This window comes from Molossus molossus, unplaced genomic scaffold, assembly GCF_014108415.1.
Source record: "Molossus molossus isolate mMolMol1 unplaced genomic scaffold, mMolMol1.p scaffold_m16_p_4, whole genome shotgun sequence".
Classification (NCBI taxonomy): Eukaryota; Metazoa; Chordata; class Mammalia; order Chiroptera; family Molossidae; genus Molossus; species Molossus molossus.
Genome location: NW_023425377.1, coordinates 34,026,417 through 34,043,334, shown reverse-complemented (window position 1 = coordinate 34,043,334; position 16,918 = coordinate 34,026,417). Strand labels below are relative to the sequence as shown.

Genomic DNA, 16,918 nt, shown 5'->3' with positions numbered 1-16,918 from the left:
AGGAGACAGAGCATGCTTCTCGCAGTCCCCTGGACACTCAGTTCAACCACACAGAGACAAGGCCTTGAAGTTGCACAGGGTCTCGGATGTAGGCGCACAAAGGACTCAACACCCAGATTCAGATGTAGATTCCACGTAAACACAGGGCCACGTCACAGGCTCCAACTCCACACCTGAAGTGGTTCGGCTATTCCTTGGCTGTGGCTACCTTCCTGGTGCCTAGGTTGGGGGGCGGGGGTGTAAGGCTAGAACGGGTGGCTCAGGCAGATCAGGAACTGAAACTGGTGATGAGATTTAGGGGGCTGGGCTGCAGTGTAGTTCAGAAAAGCTGGAGAGGTCAGGGCATGCTTGGGGTACCCCTATTCCTACAGCAATGACCTTTTCCCACCCCCCCCAAATCTGAATCCTGTCCCAGCCCTGGGACTAAGGCACCACTACTCAGCCTGGGACTGGTCCTGAGCCTCTTTTCTTGCCTAAGCCTTGGTTTCTGCATCTGTGTCATCTGGGGATTAGAGTGTCTGTTCTGTCTACCTCCCAAGGCAGAGAGACAATCACAAAGGAAATTTCAAGTTGTAACATCACCTGACCCCAGGTTCCCAGACCCAGGTAGGTGGGCTCCAAGTGGGGCCTGTTTCTCCATTTGCTAAGGGAAGAGCCCCAGGACACAATAGTTTCTGGGGAGAGCAGGACTTAGAGCCAAGATGCTAAAACCAGCCCATTCCAGGAACCCTGCCCCACCTTGTCCCAGGCGGGCACTGAGGGCTCAACCATGCCAGCTGGTGTCAGAAGTGATTGGCCGCTGGGCTTAGACCCAGTGAGACTACTGTTCTGGGAGAGCCAATATCACCCAGTGGTTACAGTAGGCGTGTCCACAAGGTGGCTTTCTTAAGGAGTTATCCGTGGTTTTTCTTTCTCATGATGTGTAAAGAACAAACACATGCTATGTGAACGTACAGTAAATTTTTTTCCCATTAGGCAGACCTTACCCCCTGGATTTTAAGAGAATGGCAAGAACTAGCTACTTATAGATAACCACTGCATTGTATAGATAACCATTGCTTTGTGTACACAGAAACTGCTTGCTCCCTCAGGCATAACAGCTAACTGCAAATATCTGCTTCTGTACCTGCTTGCTTGCTCGCAAACCCTTAGCCCAAATTCCTTAACAGGGGCTAAGACAACTATATGAGCAACCCTCCCCATGAGCTCGGGGCTGCTCTCTCCTCTGCATAGGATGGGACAGTCGCCGCGCAGCTAATAAGGCTCTCTTAATTTGAACTCAGTTTGGAGTCTGAGTCTGGTCTGTCTTGTTGGTCTACAACAGATGGATCAGGGGTTTCACTGTTCACATAACTGGATCCATATGCCTTTGACTACTCACTGACATTTCCAACCGTGACAGATTTCACTTACCTCTGGGAAATTTGTAGGAATTTGGCCCTCTCTAGGAGTGACATCAGCAGAAACACCAATGTCTGTCCTCCCAGCCCCCAAGCACATTTTGCAGAGAGAAGGAATCGAGGTCACTGAGTTTTATTTGCATCCGGAGGGGAAGGCCTTGGCCCCCGCCCAGGCCCCAGTTCTTCAGATCTGGAGGAGGAGGGAGAGTGGTAGCACAGCAGAGCAAGGCCTCGCAGTCCTCAGGCAGCCTGGAGAAAGGTGTGGGCAGATCCAGAAGAAGCCCCCACCGTCTTCAGGGGCTGGTCACCAAGAGAAGGAGGAGTTGGACTACAGCTCTGCCTTTGTGGCTGGTGCCTCCTCTGGGCAGAGCCCCTGGGGGCCTCCACACAGCAGTGCCTGCAGAGCCCCTTGGCCTTGTTGGTGGGCTTCATAGATCTGGTCTTCTCCAAACTCCCCCAAGAAGTGCAAACATGTCCTGGAGAGCCTAGGGGAGCCCAAAAGGAGCCTCAGACTCTGCTGGCCCACATGAGACAGACTAAAGTTCCAAGGGCTCCATCCCAACCCCTCCCTCCTGTCCTACCTGGTGGGCCAGGGGCCTCCCGTGATCACCACGCTGATGCTTGACTCTGGCCCATTGCTAAGCCCTGGGCCTGTGAGACGTTTCACCTGGTTCACTTCTCGAACCCCGTAGCTGGAAGCAGTGGGGAAGGAGAGCAGCGCAGCATTGGTGAGAGCCTGGCCAGCGGGGGACCTGCTTCCACATGAAGCTGGGCACACTGGGCCCTTGCTGAGTTCAGTGCCCAGATTCTGATCCTCCCTGGTGGAAGACTGAAGACCAGAGGGGGAAGCTCCTGGACCATGACCTTGTCCCTTGGCCACCTACCCTTCTACTTGCTCCCAGCTCTAGAGCTTAGGCTTGGTCCCAACCAGCCCCCTACCTTGGACACACCCTAGTGGAGTGAGCATGTGGTGTGAGTGGGAGAGTGGGGACCTCCACCCACCAAGCCCTGCCCCTGGAGGAGGAAGGGAGGGCCTGGATTTTCAACTCACTCCTGCCAGGTGTGGGAGCAGCTCCGTTCCAGAACGTCTGTGTATACCGACTCGCTCAGTGCCTGACGCCCCCTGGGGGTGTGAAGTTTGGCCTCTGCCTTTGTCAGATGTTTCCACATCTGGAACAGGGAGGGGCTGAGAGTCAGGGTTTAGGGACTGCTCAGTGTGGGGGAGGGGAGGACAGGAGCCTGGGCCTTTGGGGAAGAATGAGGTGGGAGTGAGTGAGCTTTTAGAGCAGGAAACACCTGTGAGGCAGGCCTTAGGGTCCTCCCCCAGGTCCGGAAAGCTGGGACCTGGCCAGCTGAAGCAGAAACCACTTTCCTGCGATGGGGTGGGTGGGTGGGAAATGCTGAGGTGGAAGGTTAGGCCTGGCACTGAGGTCCCTCCCCCACGGCACACCTGCTCATCAGTGCACACTATTTTTTAAAAAATTTTTTATCCTCACCCGAGGACATTTTTGCAATTTATCTTCAGATGGAGCGAGAGGGAGAGAAGGAGGAAGAAAGAGAGAGAAACACATCGAGTGGTTGCCACTCACACGACCCCAACCCAGGCCAGGGACAAACTGCAACCGAGGTACATACATGCCCTCAGTGGGAACTGAACCAGGGACTCTCCGGGTTCGCACACTGACGCTCTAACCGCTGATCCAAACTGGCCAGGGTGGTGCATACTATTTCAAACCACAAAAACCAGAAGAGAAAAAACCATAGACCATTCTTCAATGACACGTGTACTCATAGGTCCCCGCCTCACACACACAGAAGTACTTAGGCACGCTTGACAGGTTTGTGTGTGAACTCAGGCACACATATACTCATATATTCATGCACTCAGCACACATGCACACATACACCAATGCTCCTCAGTCATATTTTAGGAAGGGGTCCAGGCCTGAGGATGGGCCTAGAAAAGAGAGGAGTCTGAGACGACAAGTTGGTAACTCTCTGAAGTATCACAATACTATGTGGTGTCCCAGACGGTCTGGTCCCTGTTGGGCAGACAGATGAGTAAACTGAGGCATGGAGGTTCAGGTGAGGTGAAAATGGCAATATTATAGAAGGCTGACTCTAGCTGAATGGTGGGGGTGGGGGTTTAGGGATTGATCAAAGGCCAGTGGTGCAATCTGCAGTAGATGAAGGGGTCTGGCTCTAGGAGGCCAGAGCAGGGGAACTGCTTGGGGAAGGGACTCACCTGGTAGGCCACCGCCCTGCAGGCATCACAGCGAAAGTGAGCAGGCATATGAGCTGAATACTTCTCCTCATCGTCCAGCTGGGGGGCGGTGGCTGTGAGCGGAGCCTTGTCCCCGAGGCCCCCTGTGATAGCCCAGGCCCCCAGTAGCAGCAGTAGCAGTGTCAGTGACAGCCTCATGGTTCGTGGAGCTGGCTCAGTGATCATGGGCCGTGGTTGGGATGCAGGTGTCTGGGTGTGTGCAGTGGGGACCTCCCCAGAACGCCTGACCCAGACCAATGGAGAACTGACACCTCACCCCTCCCATTTTCTCCCTTCCCCCAAGAGATGCCACATATGCACCTCCTTTAGTGGGACCCAACTCCAGCCAATTTAGCTTCATTTCACAGTTAGAGAACAGTGAGGCAAGGAGAGTGGCTGGGTCTGGGCAAGGACACATGAAGGCTGATACCTCCCAGGTCCTGAGATCTGGCCATGTGGCAGGTGCTGTACTGAGTAACTTGGGGGAGGAGGCAGTTGGTTACTGTCATCTTTATTCTATCCCCAAGGACACAAAGGCTCAGAAAGAAATGACAAATCTAAGGCTTCATATCCAAAGGGGCCATGCTGAAATTGGAACCCAGGCCTGATTGACCCCAAAGCCCACTGGCCACTCAGCCACCAGGAGGAATGATGCCACAGGTATTGTTGCCAGCCTAAGGGTCCCTCCCTGGGAGGCAAATTCACTGGCAGGGACACCACAGTGTATGAAAGACACTCATGGTCTCTTGCCCTGAACCCTAGGGTTCCCTTCACCCAGGCTGTATCCGGGCATGAAAGGGCATTGTGGGGGTGGTTAAGGGCCACAGCAGGAAATCAGACACCTTACACCAGTTGTTCCAGCCATCACAGCTCATTGGGTCAGTGATTTATTGCTCACCAGGATGAGGTGATGGGTCCAGGGCCCACCATGTTATTGGAAACAGCATCTCTGGCCACAAAAAGATGTCCAGGTTTTTCTGGCTCATAGTTTTCCCGGTCAGCTTCCAGTTCAAGGCAGGGGGGTAGGGACTCCAAGGGACCCAGGCCCCCCAGGGGCATGGAACTTAAGGAAGGCATTCATCTCCATTCCTAACATTGCTTCTAATGGACACTCTTCTTCCTCAAACTCATCACATCACATACCTGTCAAGCAAGACCCAGGCACTTCAAGCTCAGAACTACATGCAGAACCATGCAGAGAGCACCTCCCACCCACTCCATGCATCTCCCTCTGTCCTCCTCAGAGGTTTGTGGAATCTCAGGGCAATTGGGTCCTGTCCCTTACTATGCTGTGACCAGCCTGCAAAGCCAATGCCTCTCCGGGCATGGTTGCCACACTGCTACTGGGAGAGTAAAACCAGCTGAGGGCTCCAAGTCTCTCTGGCCTGCCCCACACAGAGGCATTCTTATACTGCCAGCCCTAACCCACCCTCTACCCCACCCAAAGGGGTCAAGAGTCTCCTCTGGGACAGTAACTCAACCATTCATCCTTCTTGTAAGTCCTTCCTGATGACTCACTTCATCTGCTCCCTACCCAGGAAGAGCCAGCTCAGCTCTGAGGGCTTAGAGAAGCCAAGTCAGAGGCTGGGGTTGAGGGGAGAATAAAGGGTGGGACTCCCAGCTAGGGACTCCAGCCATTTCCCCACTTCTCCCCTAGGACCCCCATATCCCAGCTGACCCTCCACTGCCCTTCCTATATTACTTCCCTGCTCCACCTTCACCTGCTGCCCCACAGCTCCCTTTCTCAGACACAGCCTGGCCTGGCTGCACTAGTCACTTTCCCTCACAGCCTCCCAGGCCAAGACTTAGATCCTTTCCCTAAGAATAACAGATCTGATAGCCAGAGTCCTTCTCCCTCCATCTTGCAGATGCTCACTAGCCTGCTCCACCTCAGCTGGGCCCACCTTCAGGGGGGACAGACAGCTACTACCTCTTCAGCTCTGTCCCCTGCTGCTCCTAGGGAACGCCAACACCCCCTAGGGTCAGCTCCAGGAGACAAGTCCTGAGACTCCTCACTTTTACACACATGTACACATACAAACACACCACACTCTGGGAATGCTTGGGAAAGGGGTATACAATGTTGTTGTGGAAGAAAGGCAGTCACTTCCTGAGCTCCAACTCCATCACCCCCAGGGTCTCAGATACATTCTCTGAAGGTAACTTCCAGTCTGAGGACTAGATGAGATGGGTAAAGAAAAGGTTACAGAAGAAAAGAAGGGTAGGGGACTGGATGTCTGAACCTTCAAGGCCATAGGCAGGCCCCAACACCATGGGGATAAGGCCCTGGGGTCTCACACGGGGAACAAGGAGCCCTTGCCAGGCTGGACCGGACCCAAGCTGGTGGGAGGAGCACAGAGGAGCAGAGGAGGTGCGGGGCTGGGTGTCCCACTCACTGGCAGGTAGTACATCCCGTCCAGGGACCCCGCCTCGGAGGCCCAGGGTGGCTGGGTGCCGCTGAAGGCTGGTGGGCCTGGGGATGGTGGCAGTGAGAGGCCAGGGATAGGCCCATAGGCGGGCGGGTAAAGGCCGGGGTTCAGGGCCAATGGGGTGTAGATGCGTCGGGGTGGCCCCGGGGGTGAGGGAGGCAGAAGCACCTCCACGTACTGCCCGCTCTCGGGGTCAAAGAGCAGCCGTAGCCGAGGCTGCCGGGGCGCCTCCACAAAGTAGTAGCGGCCGCTCTCGGGGTCCACCAGGACCTTCCCCGTGTGCGCGGCTCCAGGTGGCCTGCGTGCCCCCTGGGAGGGGCCTTCCGGGGGCCGCTCCATCGGAGGCGCCGATGCTGCTCTGGGCTGGGGCGGGGCCATTCTGCCCGCCAACGCCTGGGGCTCCCGCAGGAGGGGCGACTGGACGGCAGTCGCAGGCTCGGGGGCCGAAGGGGGAGTCTCCAATTTGGGTGTTCTCCCAGGGCTAGAGCTAGGGTGCGCCTGAGGGGAGCTGGAGCGGGGTGGTCCAGTTGGTTGGGCCCCTGCTGGCCCTAGGGACGACCTTTGTGGTAAGGAGCGAGCTCCACCTAGAGGTCTGGTCGGACCCTCGCTGTCGGGGACAAGACGCTGGGCCTCCGTAACCCGGTTCTCTCCTCCAGGACCGCGCACCGAGACTCCCCGGGTTCCCTTCAGCCCAAGACCCAAAGCCAGGACACCAGGCAAACGGATCTCAGTGCGCGCAAAGGGTTTCGCTGTGCTGTTTTCTGCCCTCCGCCGCAGGACCCCGTTGGGCTGCGAAGCCTCCGGGGGGTTTGTGTTGGGGGATGGCTCTGGGGGCTCATAGGGGTGCGACACCACCGGGAGAAAGTCCTTGAGATAAACGGAAGTGTAGTGAGCTGGGGTGGGAGTCTCCAGCCCCTGGGGCTCTTGCATCTTGGACACATCACCCTCCTCTCGGTGGGGATCCGCAGAAGGCGCAGGCAGTCCTGAGCCTGTGGTTCCCGCCGGGAAGCTCGGTGCGTATGTGGTCTTCACCATCTTGCGCATGTCGCAGGGCCGCGGAATAGCCACGCGCGGGCGTCCGGAGGCCGCTTCTCCAGGGCCCAAGGCTTCCCCGCGCGCATCCAAATCCATGGTGCCCACTAGGCGACTGAGGGGCAGCTCAGGTGCAGCCACCTCTGGTGACGGCTGACTGTCTTGGAAGGCAAGATTCGGCAGGTCCCGCGTGGGAGGACTCTGAGCTTCTGTTAGCTCTGAAGGCCTGGGTGCAGATGGTATAGGCGGGGCCAGCTCCCCCTGGACTATGCCATTCAAAACTTCCTGCGTAGAGACTATTGATGAACCCTGCATTTTGGAATCCCATGTCTCTTGGGGCGATGGGCTCCAGGTCCCAACAGGACGATCTGGAGCCTCCCATGCGGACAAGGCCGGCGGGGACGGGCTCCTACTCCCCTCTACGGTAGCTCCGATTGAGGGATGCGGAACCTCCCACAATGAATGAGCTTCAGGGGATTGGCTTCCTGCCTTGGCAACACCCGGATTCCACTGGGAAAGGGTCGGAGGAGAAGGGCTCCTTCTGCTGACAGTTTTCTCGACTGTAGGATCCTGATTTTCCCATGGGGAGGATGCCTCTGGGAAGGAGGGACTACTAACCCTCCGATTAGCCCGATTCCACTGGGACAGGTTCTGGGGGGCCAGGCAGTGAGAACCTTGCACAGTCCCATTTGGAGCCTGCCACAGCGGGGATGGGCTCCTCGGCTTCACAGCCTTACTTGGAACTTCCCAGGGGTCCCTGGACTCGAAAGGCGGACTTTGAGGCCTCAGAACGGTTCGTTCCGGAGTCTCTCCCGGGAACCTAGTCTTGAGTTCCTGGTTGTGACCCTCCTGGGTCTTCTCCCCTGACTGCAGGAAGATGCTGGAGCTCACCGGACCCAGTGGCTCGGTTCCGGGCGCGGGTTTGTCACGCCGAATCGCACGTTCGCGGAGGCTGGGCCATGGCCGTGGGACCCTGGCAGAGGCTGAACTATAGTGTACGCGGGGTGGCCGAGACCTGCCATCCTCCTGGACCAAACGGGTACTTGGGGCCACTTTCCGGGTCTCCGGCTCTGGTTGCTCCCTGGGCCCGAAGGTGGAGCTGCTTGGGGCCGGGGTCTCGGGGTTCAGTTTTCTGGCCAGCACCGTCTGCACGAGGCCCGCGGCGGCCTGCAGGCGGCCCAGAGACTCGTCCAGGGAGCCGGTGCGCAGGAGCAGTCGCGGGTGCGGCGCGCCGGCCTCCCGCGGAGGACTCCGGGGCCGAGGGCGCAGCTCGATCTGACGCTTGGGCACCGTACGGGGCCTAGCGGGCGCGGCACGCTCCTCCAGAGCCACCTCCACACATTCGAACTGCGCTGGGGTGACAGGACTCGGCCCGCGGGGCCGCAGCTCCAGGTAGGTGGCCCAGCGGGAACCACCGTCGGAGGCCTGGGGCTGTGGCGCGGCGGGGGCGGGAGACACCCGCGGAGAGGGGCTGTGGAAAGCCCGCGCAGTGAGCTGTTGCACCTCTCTATCCGCCGAGTCGGAGGGGCTAAACAGGGCCCCGGCGCCGAAGATGACTTCCATCTCCCCCGACGGCAGCATGCGCAGCTGGGGCTGGGGCGGCCGCGGGCCTGAGCCCGGGCCTCGCGGGAAACCCGAGCTGGGCTGGAGCTGCTGGCGGCTATTCTGGGCGCTGACGGACAGGCGAGGCTGCGCACCCGCCCCCAGCGCAGGGGCCACCCGGGGCCAATTCGCCCGGCCCTCCACGTCCGGCCCAACGTCCGGGGGCTCTGGAGAACTCGGAGCCGTGTGGTACGAGCCTGACGAACCGGAGGAGTCCTGGCGCCGCGCGGGGGCCGAGGGTAGCTGACCTGTGAGCCCGGGCAGGGCTGGCGGGGCGAGCGCGATCAGCATGGTGGGGCCGCACGCCGCACACTACCTTCCTCGCGTTCGCCTCCGCTTCAGCCGCGGACGCCAGCGCTATCCCCGCCCCGCCCGCGGATGCCGTGGGGTCACCACGCCTTAAAGCGGCCGCGTCCGCTCCTGAGCCAGCGGTGTCACCAGCACGAGTGACCTGGACCCTGGGCCTACCCTTCCAAGCCCCTTCTCCTCTGGCGCGGGCTGGAGCGCCTGGGGTGGCATTCCAGGTTTTGATGACTGGAAGGCAGGTGTCCAACTTGGAGGCAGGAGGTAGGTCCAACTCCATTCATCACAGGTGAGGAAACTGAGGTTGAGTGGGGGCCTGCCTGAGGTCAAGCACTATGGCATGTGGATTAGTGTGTGAGCCAGGGCACCAGACCTTCAGGTCAGGCAACTCGGGTCTTGCCAGCATTTTCATCTTCCCCTCAGCCCTCAGTGCCTTCCCATCATGGTAGTGGCACCCCTCCTCTCTGGCCCTGTTATCCTATCCCAGTTGGAGATCCTAAGAGTGCACCCACTTTCCCTGACCCGTCACACCACAACCTTTGATAGAGGAGCATGCTTGGAGGGCTCACCCAACTCCAGAAGGTGTGCTGGGGCCTCAGGAAGGTGCTGACCCTGGCGGGACCCACTGCCTTTAATGGGAACTTATTGGAAGGGGTTGGAGTGGACAGTTCTTTCATAGGCTACCTTGGCAACCAGGACAAGCCCTGGATGCTGATGTGTGCGCTCTTAGGAATATTTCAGGTAGCTGTGGTCCCCTCCCTGAAGTCCCTCTGAGGCAGGAATAGCCCTGTACTCCTCATTTCAGGCCCCACCACCTCAGTACTAGCCCTGGGGACAGGTACTGGTGGGGAAGCAGCTACCACCTGTAAGTGTTCTGGGACAGACAATGGGCACCATTTGCCCATAAACTTCTGGTTTCAAGGTCCTGCTATGACTCAGGCCCCCAGTTGACTTTGGAGCAAGAGCACTGGCCCCTCCTGTGCACTTACCCTCACAATGACCCAGGGAAGGCTAGACTTGACAAATCTGACTCAGCTTTCCAAGTAAGTCCCCTGCCTGGGTTAGTCCCTATGATCACCTAGCCATCAGTGATGGCTTCTGAAAGGATGAAGCCTGTCCATCAAATTTAGCCCTAATGTGCAACTTCAGTAAGTCATAGCCCCTTCACAGACTGTTTCCCCACCTTAAAAACATGGCAGGCCTGGCTGGGTGGCTCAGTTGGTTGGAGCATCATCCCATGCACCAAAAGGTTTCAGGTTCAATTTCCAGTCAGGGAATATACCTAGGCTGCAGGTTTGATCCTGTCAGGCCACATATGGGAGGCAACCGATCTATGTCCTCCCCCCCTTCCTTTCTCTCTAAAAATCAATGAAAAAACATATCCTCACATGAGGATTAAACAAATAAATAAAATTAAAAAGAAAATGTTTCAGGTGGGGGTGGAGAAGAGAGAGACCACAGAACTTATATGCATATATGTATAACCAATGGACATGACAACAAAGCTGGGGACGGGGGTGGGGGGGAAGATGGGGAGGAGGGTGTCAATGGGGGAAAAAGGAGAAACATCTGTAACAACAAAAAAAGTTTCAGCTTTATTTAAAAAAAAAAAAGACATGGCATTATTCTTTTCCCTTCCTCCCATTTGTGAAGACTGATGAGCTTCTGTTTGGGGAAAATGTAAGAAGTTGCACGTGTAATTCCCAATATAACATTTTTGTTTTGTCATGGAAACTGACTTCCCAAATTTATTGTGGCCCTGGAACCCACCATCTTTGAAGTCTCTGGTCAGGGGTTTCTTTTTCTCTCACTCTCACACACACATGGCTGTTTATATAGACAGGGACTAAATACAGGGTGAGAAAGGACAGTGCCCACTAGACAACAAAGTAGTCCCTCCCTAGGTTGCAACCCCATAACCCCACGGACCCCTTGGCAGGTGGTAGTCCAAGGCCTGTTCCCCACCCTGTCTCTGGTAACTTGATTCTCACTTAGGTCACCAAGGCCCAGGAGACAGGCAGGGAGGAAGGAGGGAAAGTGCCTTCTGCCTCTTACCCTGACCCTTCCCTGAGGACCAGGCCACTGGTGAGACCCGAGGGGGTACCCACAGGGATAAGAAGGGTCAGGATGGGGACCCCCACCGCAGAGAAGTCAGAGGTCATGTTACAACCAAAGAACAGAAAGGTGACGACTGTTTTATTTTTCCCTGGGACGCTGGTGGCTCTGGGCCTGACGTGTCCCCGAAGCTTTCTTATACTTCTGGTCCAGCACCTGGGCCATGTAGTTCTCCTGCTGCTTCTGGATCCGGAAGTCAGACATGTGTTTCCTGCAAGGAGCCGGCTGGGCATGGGCTGGGGACAGCCCAAGGTAGGGGCCAGAGGTCTGGCTCCCCACTTCCATTAACAACCCCCAGCCTGTCTATGACCCCTCACCTGAAGATCTGTTTCTGTTGGCAGATAACTTGCTGCAATTCCTTAATCTCATTCTCTTTGCCATTAAGTATATCTTCTTGCTTTATAATGTGGGACTCAATTTCTGTAGGGGAGAGAGGCAGGGAGGAGGCAGTTCCATCCCATGGGCTCCTTCATGAGATAAGGCATTCCCTCATGGGTCTTTTCAGAATTTGTTCCCCCCACCCAGAGGTTCTTCATGAGTAGCTGCTTATATCTTGGTAAGAATGAGTTTATTATGGAGTCTCGATAGGATGGTGGGGACACAATGTCTGATGAATGTGTCAGTGACTTCACAACTCTATTCTGGACCAGGTGACTCATATGAAGGCAGGCAAAGGCCCTTGGAGAGAGGAGGCAACCCTGCCCAAAGGCAAGAGGATGAACAGCTCCAGGCCTCAACTCCTGCAGATCTTTGCAGATATCACTTCTTTGGTGAGACCCTTCCTAGTTTAAAATTACAACCCTTCCCAATATTTCCTATCCCTTTTTCTCTGCTTTATTTTTCTTCTTAGCATTTTATATCTAACATCCCATATATTTTACTCTTTACTTTCACCTCTACTAGATATAAGGACAAGGATTTTTGTTTTATTCACTGTTTTAACCTTAAGGCCTAAAATAATACTTGGCACATAGTGGGTGCACAATAAATTTGTGGAATGAACAGGATGTCCACTGAGGATTTAGGATTTAGAAACATCATCTAATTCAGTCATCTCAATCCACCAGACTCACTGAGGGCCAGCCAGATGCCCTCTACTGGACAGGGTCCCTGCCTTCAAGGCGGCAGCTCCTGAAAGGAGTGTTATGCCCCAGGAACTGACCATTGGACAGAACAAGGTGACGTTTCAATGAAGTTAATATTGGCAAGACAGTATTACCACTCAGGGCAAGTTGTTTCCTTCAGACCCATGTCCTCATCTATATAAGATGGGGACAGAGAGAGCCCCTATGGGGTAGGGAGGACCCAGGGGAATTAATGATGGAAAAGCTTACCCGCTAATTAAATGCTCAATAGATGCCAGGATGATTTTTGTGACTTGGGTCAGAATCCAATGAGGCTGTAGGGATCTGGGGGTGCTTCCTATGTATAACTGTCCCTCAGGAAGCCCTGGAAAATTCTGATCCTTACAGGAAGAAAATCCCACTGCCTTTAAAGGTTGGACAAAGACGAACTAGAACACAAGCTCTGAAAATGCAGAAATGCTAAAGCATTTAAGGTTTCAGAAGACAGTCTGGTAAAAAGTTAAGGTACAACATGGGAAACAGGAGACACAGGTGAATGAAGAGAAGGAAAATGTGAGCTCACGGGATTATGGGACCAGGACTATCAAAACTCCTTCCCCAGGTCATTCAGCTAATCCATATTCATTGCTTGTGAAGTTCTCTTGAGAAAAAAGCATCAGAATCTTTTTAAATAAATGAGATAAATGGTACCCAATGACTGGTTAGAAAAGCCCTTTGAAAAGATTTAGGAACTATGTAAGTAAAACCAAACTGAAACCACACAAAGGGAGGTGGCATTGGGGAGGCACAGGCCAGGAGGAAGCCAGGGAGAGGTTCAGGTTACCAGATTTGCTCAGGTGAGGGCTTGTGCCCCACAGGAGGGATTCAGGACATTCTGGGGTGAGGCAGCCAAGCTCCATCATCCTGACTCACACACACTTTCCACAAGCAGATGCAGAGCCCTGTGGCCTTGGCTGATCTTTGGAAATGCCCTAAAGGAAGACTGTCTTTTCCTAGCACCACCAGGAAAGAACCCTAGGTTCCTTTTAGGGAAGTGGGGGAGGGAATGTTCAGAGAGAGGGAAAGGAAAGGACTAGGGACCAGCATCCTTGGGTATGAAGGCAGTAACATGTTGGGTCCCAGGAGGCCTAATGGGGGCCCTTGATCAAACAACCATGAGGCCTGTCAACCTACCTGGCCAGATCAAGATGGCAGCCTGCTGGCAATTTACCAGTGAGAATACTCACCAGGGGAGAGACAAAGCTGGATTGGAGGGTAGAGGGTGCCCAAGGCTCTAGATGGGGCCCATCAGGAGAGACCCTGAACCTCTTTTGGGCTTGAGGTCTGGGCTCTGACCTACTCAAAAACTGCTGCAGTGAATGAAGTAGATGTTGCATATGGAATTCACATCTACTTCTTAAACTCAGTATGGGGAGTTTAGCATTCTGGGAAAATGAATGGTTCCTGAGGTCTAGGGATACTGGGTAGTTGAATGAAAGTGCCCTGCAACTCACAGCACCAACTGAGCCAAGTGGCTACATGCATCTGCATGGAGCTGAGTTGAAAACTAATGGCCCACAGACATACTTTACTTGGCCCCTAAAATATTTTTAAAATTTCTAAATCAGTTACCAACACTAAAAAGTCAGAAAAGCTTCCCTTAAAACCTGTTTTCTTTTTTCAAGCTCTGACAGTACGGGATCTCCATTCCCACAGTAGAGAAGCTAAGCCCCTGAGAGAGGGCATGGCTCTCCACTTCACCACAGTTCCCACTCCTCCGTACTACACCCCAACCTGGAGACTAAGGGTCAGCTCCCAAATAGGACTGTGCTTGCCCTATTGTTCCTCTTGTAAAGTATACTATTTCTAACATCCATCAAAAGTGGGAAAACAAAAGGTGGACTAAGAAGGTTGTATGTTTCAAGAAAAATGGGAGCAAGCCCGTTCCTTTATGGACGTGAAGAATATTGTACACCAACTGCTTCCCTCATTTCCGTGGCCTGCCTGGTCCCTGAAGGCCTTTGTGAAGGTGTGGCCCACATGGGCCTGCATGTATCCTCAGCCGGGGACAGAAGTTGGGGTGAAACCCTGCCCTGGATTGGGGCATTGGGTTGTTAGGGAAGTGCCCGTGTATGTTAACGTGGGAAGGAACACGGGACTCCCGCCTACCATTGCACTTGGTGATGAGCTGGTCCTTTTTGCTGGACTCCTGCAGGGCTCTGCTCTTTACAGTGGAAAGCCTGGGTGGAAAGGTAAGAAAGAGTGGGAAGGCTGACAGGCTAACGGGACCCCTAACTTTATTCCCCTACCAATGCCCACTCACGCCTTTTCAAAGGCCAGCTTCTCTTTCTCCAGCTGTTTAGACAGCACCTCTACTTCTCCGAGGGCAAACTGCAACTTCTCCTCTTCTTTGGACAGGAGGACCTTGGTCTTGGCATGGGCAGCTTTCTCTTCCTGCAGAGGCAACACCAGTGACCTTATTACCCTAGGCCACCTTGGGTCTCATAGGCTCCCTCAACCAGCCCCTTTACTCAGAGGGCCACACAGAAGCCAGGGCACAGAAGATCATGATCTCATTACTGGGACTGGAGGATCTCAGAGGCCAATACTTAATGCCTCTGCTCAACCACAGGGATCCTGGGAAATAGGACAAGATTAGGCGGCCATTACTTACCACCAGCTTTTTCTCCACAGCCTGGAACTCTTCTTTACTGACAAAATTTTCATCCTGGAGAACCATCTGCAACAGAGCCTGGCTCAGAGAGGGCCTGGGGCTGGTGTGTCCTCTAGGGACCCAGGACAAGTATGGATAATGGGATGATGCCCAGGACACCTAGGATGAGTCTGGGGCCCTGGGAATGGAGAATTTATTTCCACAAGATTCACTGAAGCTCAGCTCTAGGTCCTGCACTCAAGGGGCAAGTCTCACAGAGGAAACAGCCCTTGGCCAGAACTTGTAACATGGTGTATGCTACGATGAAGCACAAAGTGGCATCAGAGGAGGTCCCTGACCCGGCCTGGAGAAGGGTCAGAACTGCTTCTGGAGAAGGGGACATCAAATCAGACCTGAGTCTGACTGCTATGTAGGGGTGGGCCAGAAGAGGAGGGGTGGAAGAGAAATGTGTTCTAGACTGTGAGAAAAGCCAGGAATGGAGCCTGCCTTTTAAAGGAGCCAAGAGGAAGAGCTGGGTACCTTCAGGAAATTGAAGGTAATACAATGCCTAGCACTGCATACAGTCATTAGAATGAGAAAGAGATGTGAAGTCATCTTATTTCTGAGATGGAGTTATCTCCTGGCTTTCTCTTTTTGTTTTTTGGTACGTGCCCCTAGCCGCTAGGCCTAGCGGAACCAAACCGGAACCAAACCCGGGACTCTCTGGTCTGCAGGCTGACACTCCAACTGCTGAGCCAAAACGGCCAGGGACTCCTGGCTTTCTTACCAAGATAGAAAAGAAAAAAGAAAAACCATGAATTCCACCTGGCCAGGATTTTACCATGCCTGTCCAGATAATCTGTGGCTCCAATGTTTTGCACCCATAAACTGGGGTTTGACTGAGAAAGCAAAAGCAAAGGGACATAAAGAAGTCGGAAGCCCTTAAGTTATTGTGTGCAAGGGCCAAATCTGAGCTTACTGCACTCAGAATTAGACACTGCGAGGGGTTGTCCCTCCTAGAAAGGGTGTTACAGTTTCTCTGACTGAACACAAGGCCCTTGGGAAGTCAGTGAAGTCATCTCCAATAGAATAGGGGGAACAGAGACTCAGTGAATAGAGTGGGACATATCTACCAGGCCCTGCACAACCAGGCAGAGTAGAGAACAACTTGATTTTGATTAAAATTCCCTTGTGAAATATTCATGGGACCCTGCTCCTTGTGACTCCACCCCCGGCAGCCATAATGCATCTGGGCCCCGCCTCTTTCTGATGACGCTATCGGCAATGTGCTCTCAGCACGCCGCCGGCTTCGGAACGGGGTCTGGTTCCGACCCCACCATTTAGGCGTCCAGTCCGGCCTCTCCCCCAGCTCTTCTGGTTGCGTACCACGTTCCTCAGTTGATGGATCAGTTCCTCCTGAGACTCAATCACGTCCCGCAGTTGGTCGAAGGCGAGACACACCGACCCTGACCCGCCTTGCGACCACCCGACGGGTGTCGCCATCTTTTGCCCCCGCCAGCTCGTTGGAAATGGCTGCCGCTGGGTCGCTCACCGTCGCCCACCAATGAGGATGCGACGCCACAGAGCACCTTGGCAACTGGGGGCGGGGACTTCCTTTGTTGGCAGGGGTGGGACTCGCCTCTTAAAGGAGCCTCCCGGGGATTTAGCAACCCTTAGGAATTTAAGTTTACAGAGAATTTGCCCATGCATTTGACCTTGTGTTTGTCACACAGTCTTGAGGCGCAGGCTTATAATAACTTCCTCTACTAGCCAGTGAACAGGCAACATCCGCCCTCAACCTTCTCCCAGGGCCTGTTAAATTGCAAGATCGCGAAGCAAGAGCCAGTTAAGGCAATGCCTGTATCTTTAGCTTCACCCGCCTCTTCCACCCTGATCTCTAAATTTACCCGAGTATGAGACTCCAGCCTCCTGTGATCGCTTTTCCTCCTACAACATATTCAGGACTTAGGGGGCCTGAGCCTAAGCAATGAAGGTGGGGCTCAAGAATAGAAAAGGAGAGTGGTCTCACCCAAGATAGTCTTCACAGGGTGGTTCCA

General features: G+C 54.5%; 3 protein-coding genes across 3 annotated transcripts; all 3 read right to left on the bottom strand.

Moving 5' to 3' along the window:
• Window positions 1-1,528: 1,528 nt before the first annotated feature.
• Window positions 1,529-3,849, bottom strand: MZB1 (marginal zone B and B1 cell specific protein). Its single transcript, XM_036241382.1, has 4 exons — window positions 3,646-3,849; window positions 2,452-2,570; window positions 1,982-2,092; window positions 1,529-1,885 (listed from the first exon to the last, which is right to left on the bottom strand). Exons 1-4 carry the CDS (start codon window positions 3,847-3,849, stop codon window positions 1,729-1,731), a joined length of 591 nt encoding a protein of 196 aa, XP_036097275.1. The 3' UTR covers window positions 1,529-1,728.
• Window positions 3,850-4,561: 712 nt separating this feature from the next.
• Window positions 4,562-9,287, bottom strand: PROB1 (proline rich basic protein 1). The gene has a single exon (XM_036241234.1). It carries the CDS (start codon window positions 9,015-9,017, stop codon window positions 5,958-5,960), a length of 3,060 nt encoding a protein of 1,019 aa, XP_036097127.1. The 5' UTR covers window positions 9,018-9,287; the 3' UTR covers window positions 4,562-5,957.
• Window positions 9,288-11,192: 1,905 nt separating this feature from the next.
• SPATA24 (spermatogenesis associated 24) lies at window positions 11,193-16,409 on the bottom strand. The gene is made up of 6 exons (XM_036241236.1): window positions 16,248-16,409; window positions 14,883-14,948; window positions 14,532-14,662; window positions 14,378-14,448; window positions 11,462-11,564; window positions 11,193-11,355 (listed from the first exon to the last, which is right to left on the bottom strand). The coding sequence occupies exons 1-6, from the start codon at window positions 16,362-16,364 to the stop codon at window positions 11,226-11,228; spliced, it is 618 nt and encodes a 205-aa protein (XP_036097129.1). The 5' UTR covers window positions 16,365-16,409; the 3' UTR covers window positions 11,193-11,225.
• Window positions 16,410-16,918: the final 509 nt, after the last annotated feature.

What these genes read in the sequence shown, in the direction of transcription:
- MZB1 (XM_036241382.1), bottom strand. Translation starts at nt 3,849, where the DNA reads ATGATCACTGAGCCAGCTCCACGAACCATGAGGCTGTCACTGACACTG. An exon ending in GCAGGGCGGTGGCCTACCAG is followed by an intron (nt 2,571 to 3,645) that starts GTGAGTCCCTTC and finishes TCCCTGTTCCAG; the next exon opens with ATGTGGAAACATCTGACAAA. An exon ending in GGAGGCCCCTGGCCCACCAG is followed by an intron (nt 1,886 to 1,981) that starts GTAGGACAGGAG and finishes GGGCTCCCCTAG; the next exon opens with GCTCTCCAGGACATGTTTGC.
- PROB1 (XM_036241234.1), bottom strand. Translation starts at nt 9,017, where the DNA reads ATGCTGATCGCGCTCGCCCCGCCAGCCCTGCCCGGGCTCACAGGTCAG.
- SPATA24 (XM_036241236.1), bottom strand. Translation starts at nt 16,364, where the DNA reads ATGGCGACACCCGTCGGGTGGTCGCAAGGCGGGTCAGGGTCGGTGTGT. An exon ending in CTGTGGAGAAAAAGCTGGTG is followed by an intron (nt 14,663 to 14,882) that starts GTAAGTAATGGC and finishes TTGCCTCTGCAG; the next exon opens with GAAGAGAAAGCTGCCCATGC. An exon ending in AAGCTGGCCTTTGAAAAGGC is followed by an intron (nt 14,449 to 14,531) that starts GTGAGTGGGCAT and finishes CTTTCCACCCAG; the next exon opens with GCTTTCCACTGTAAAGAGCA.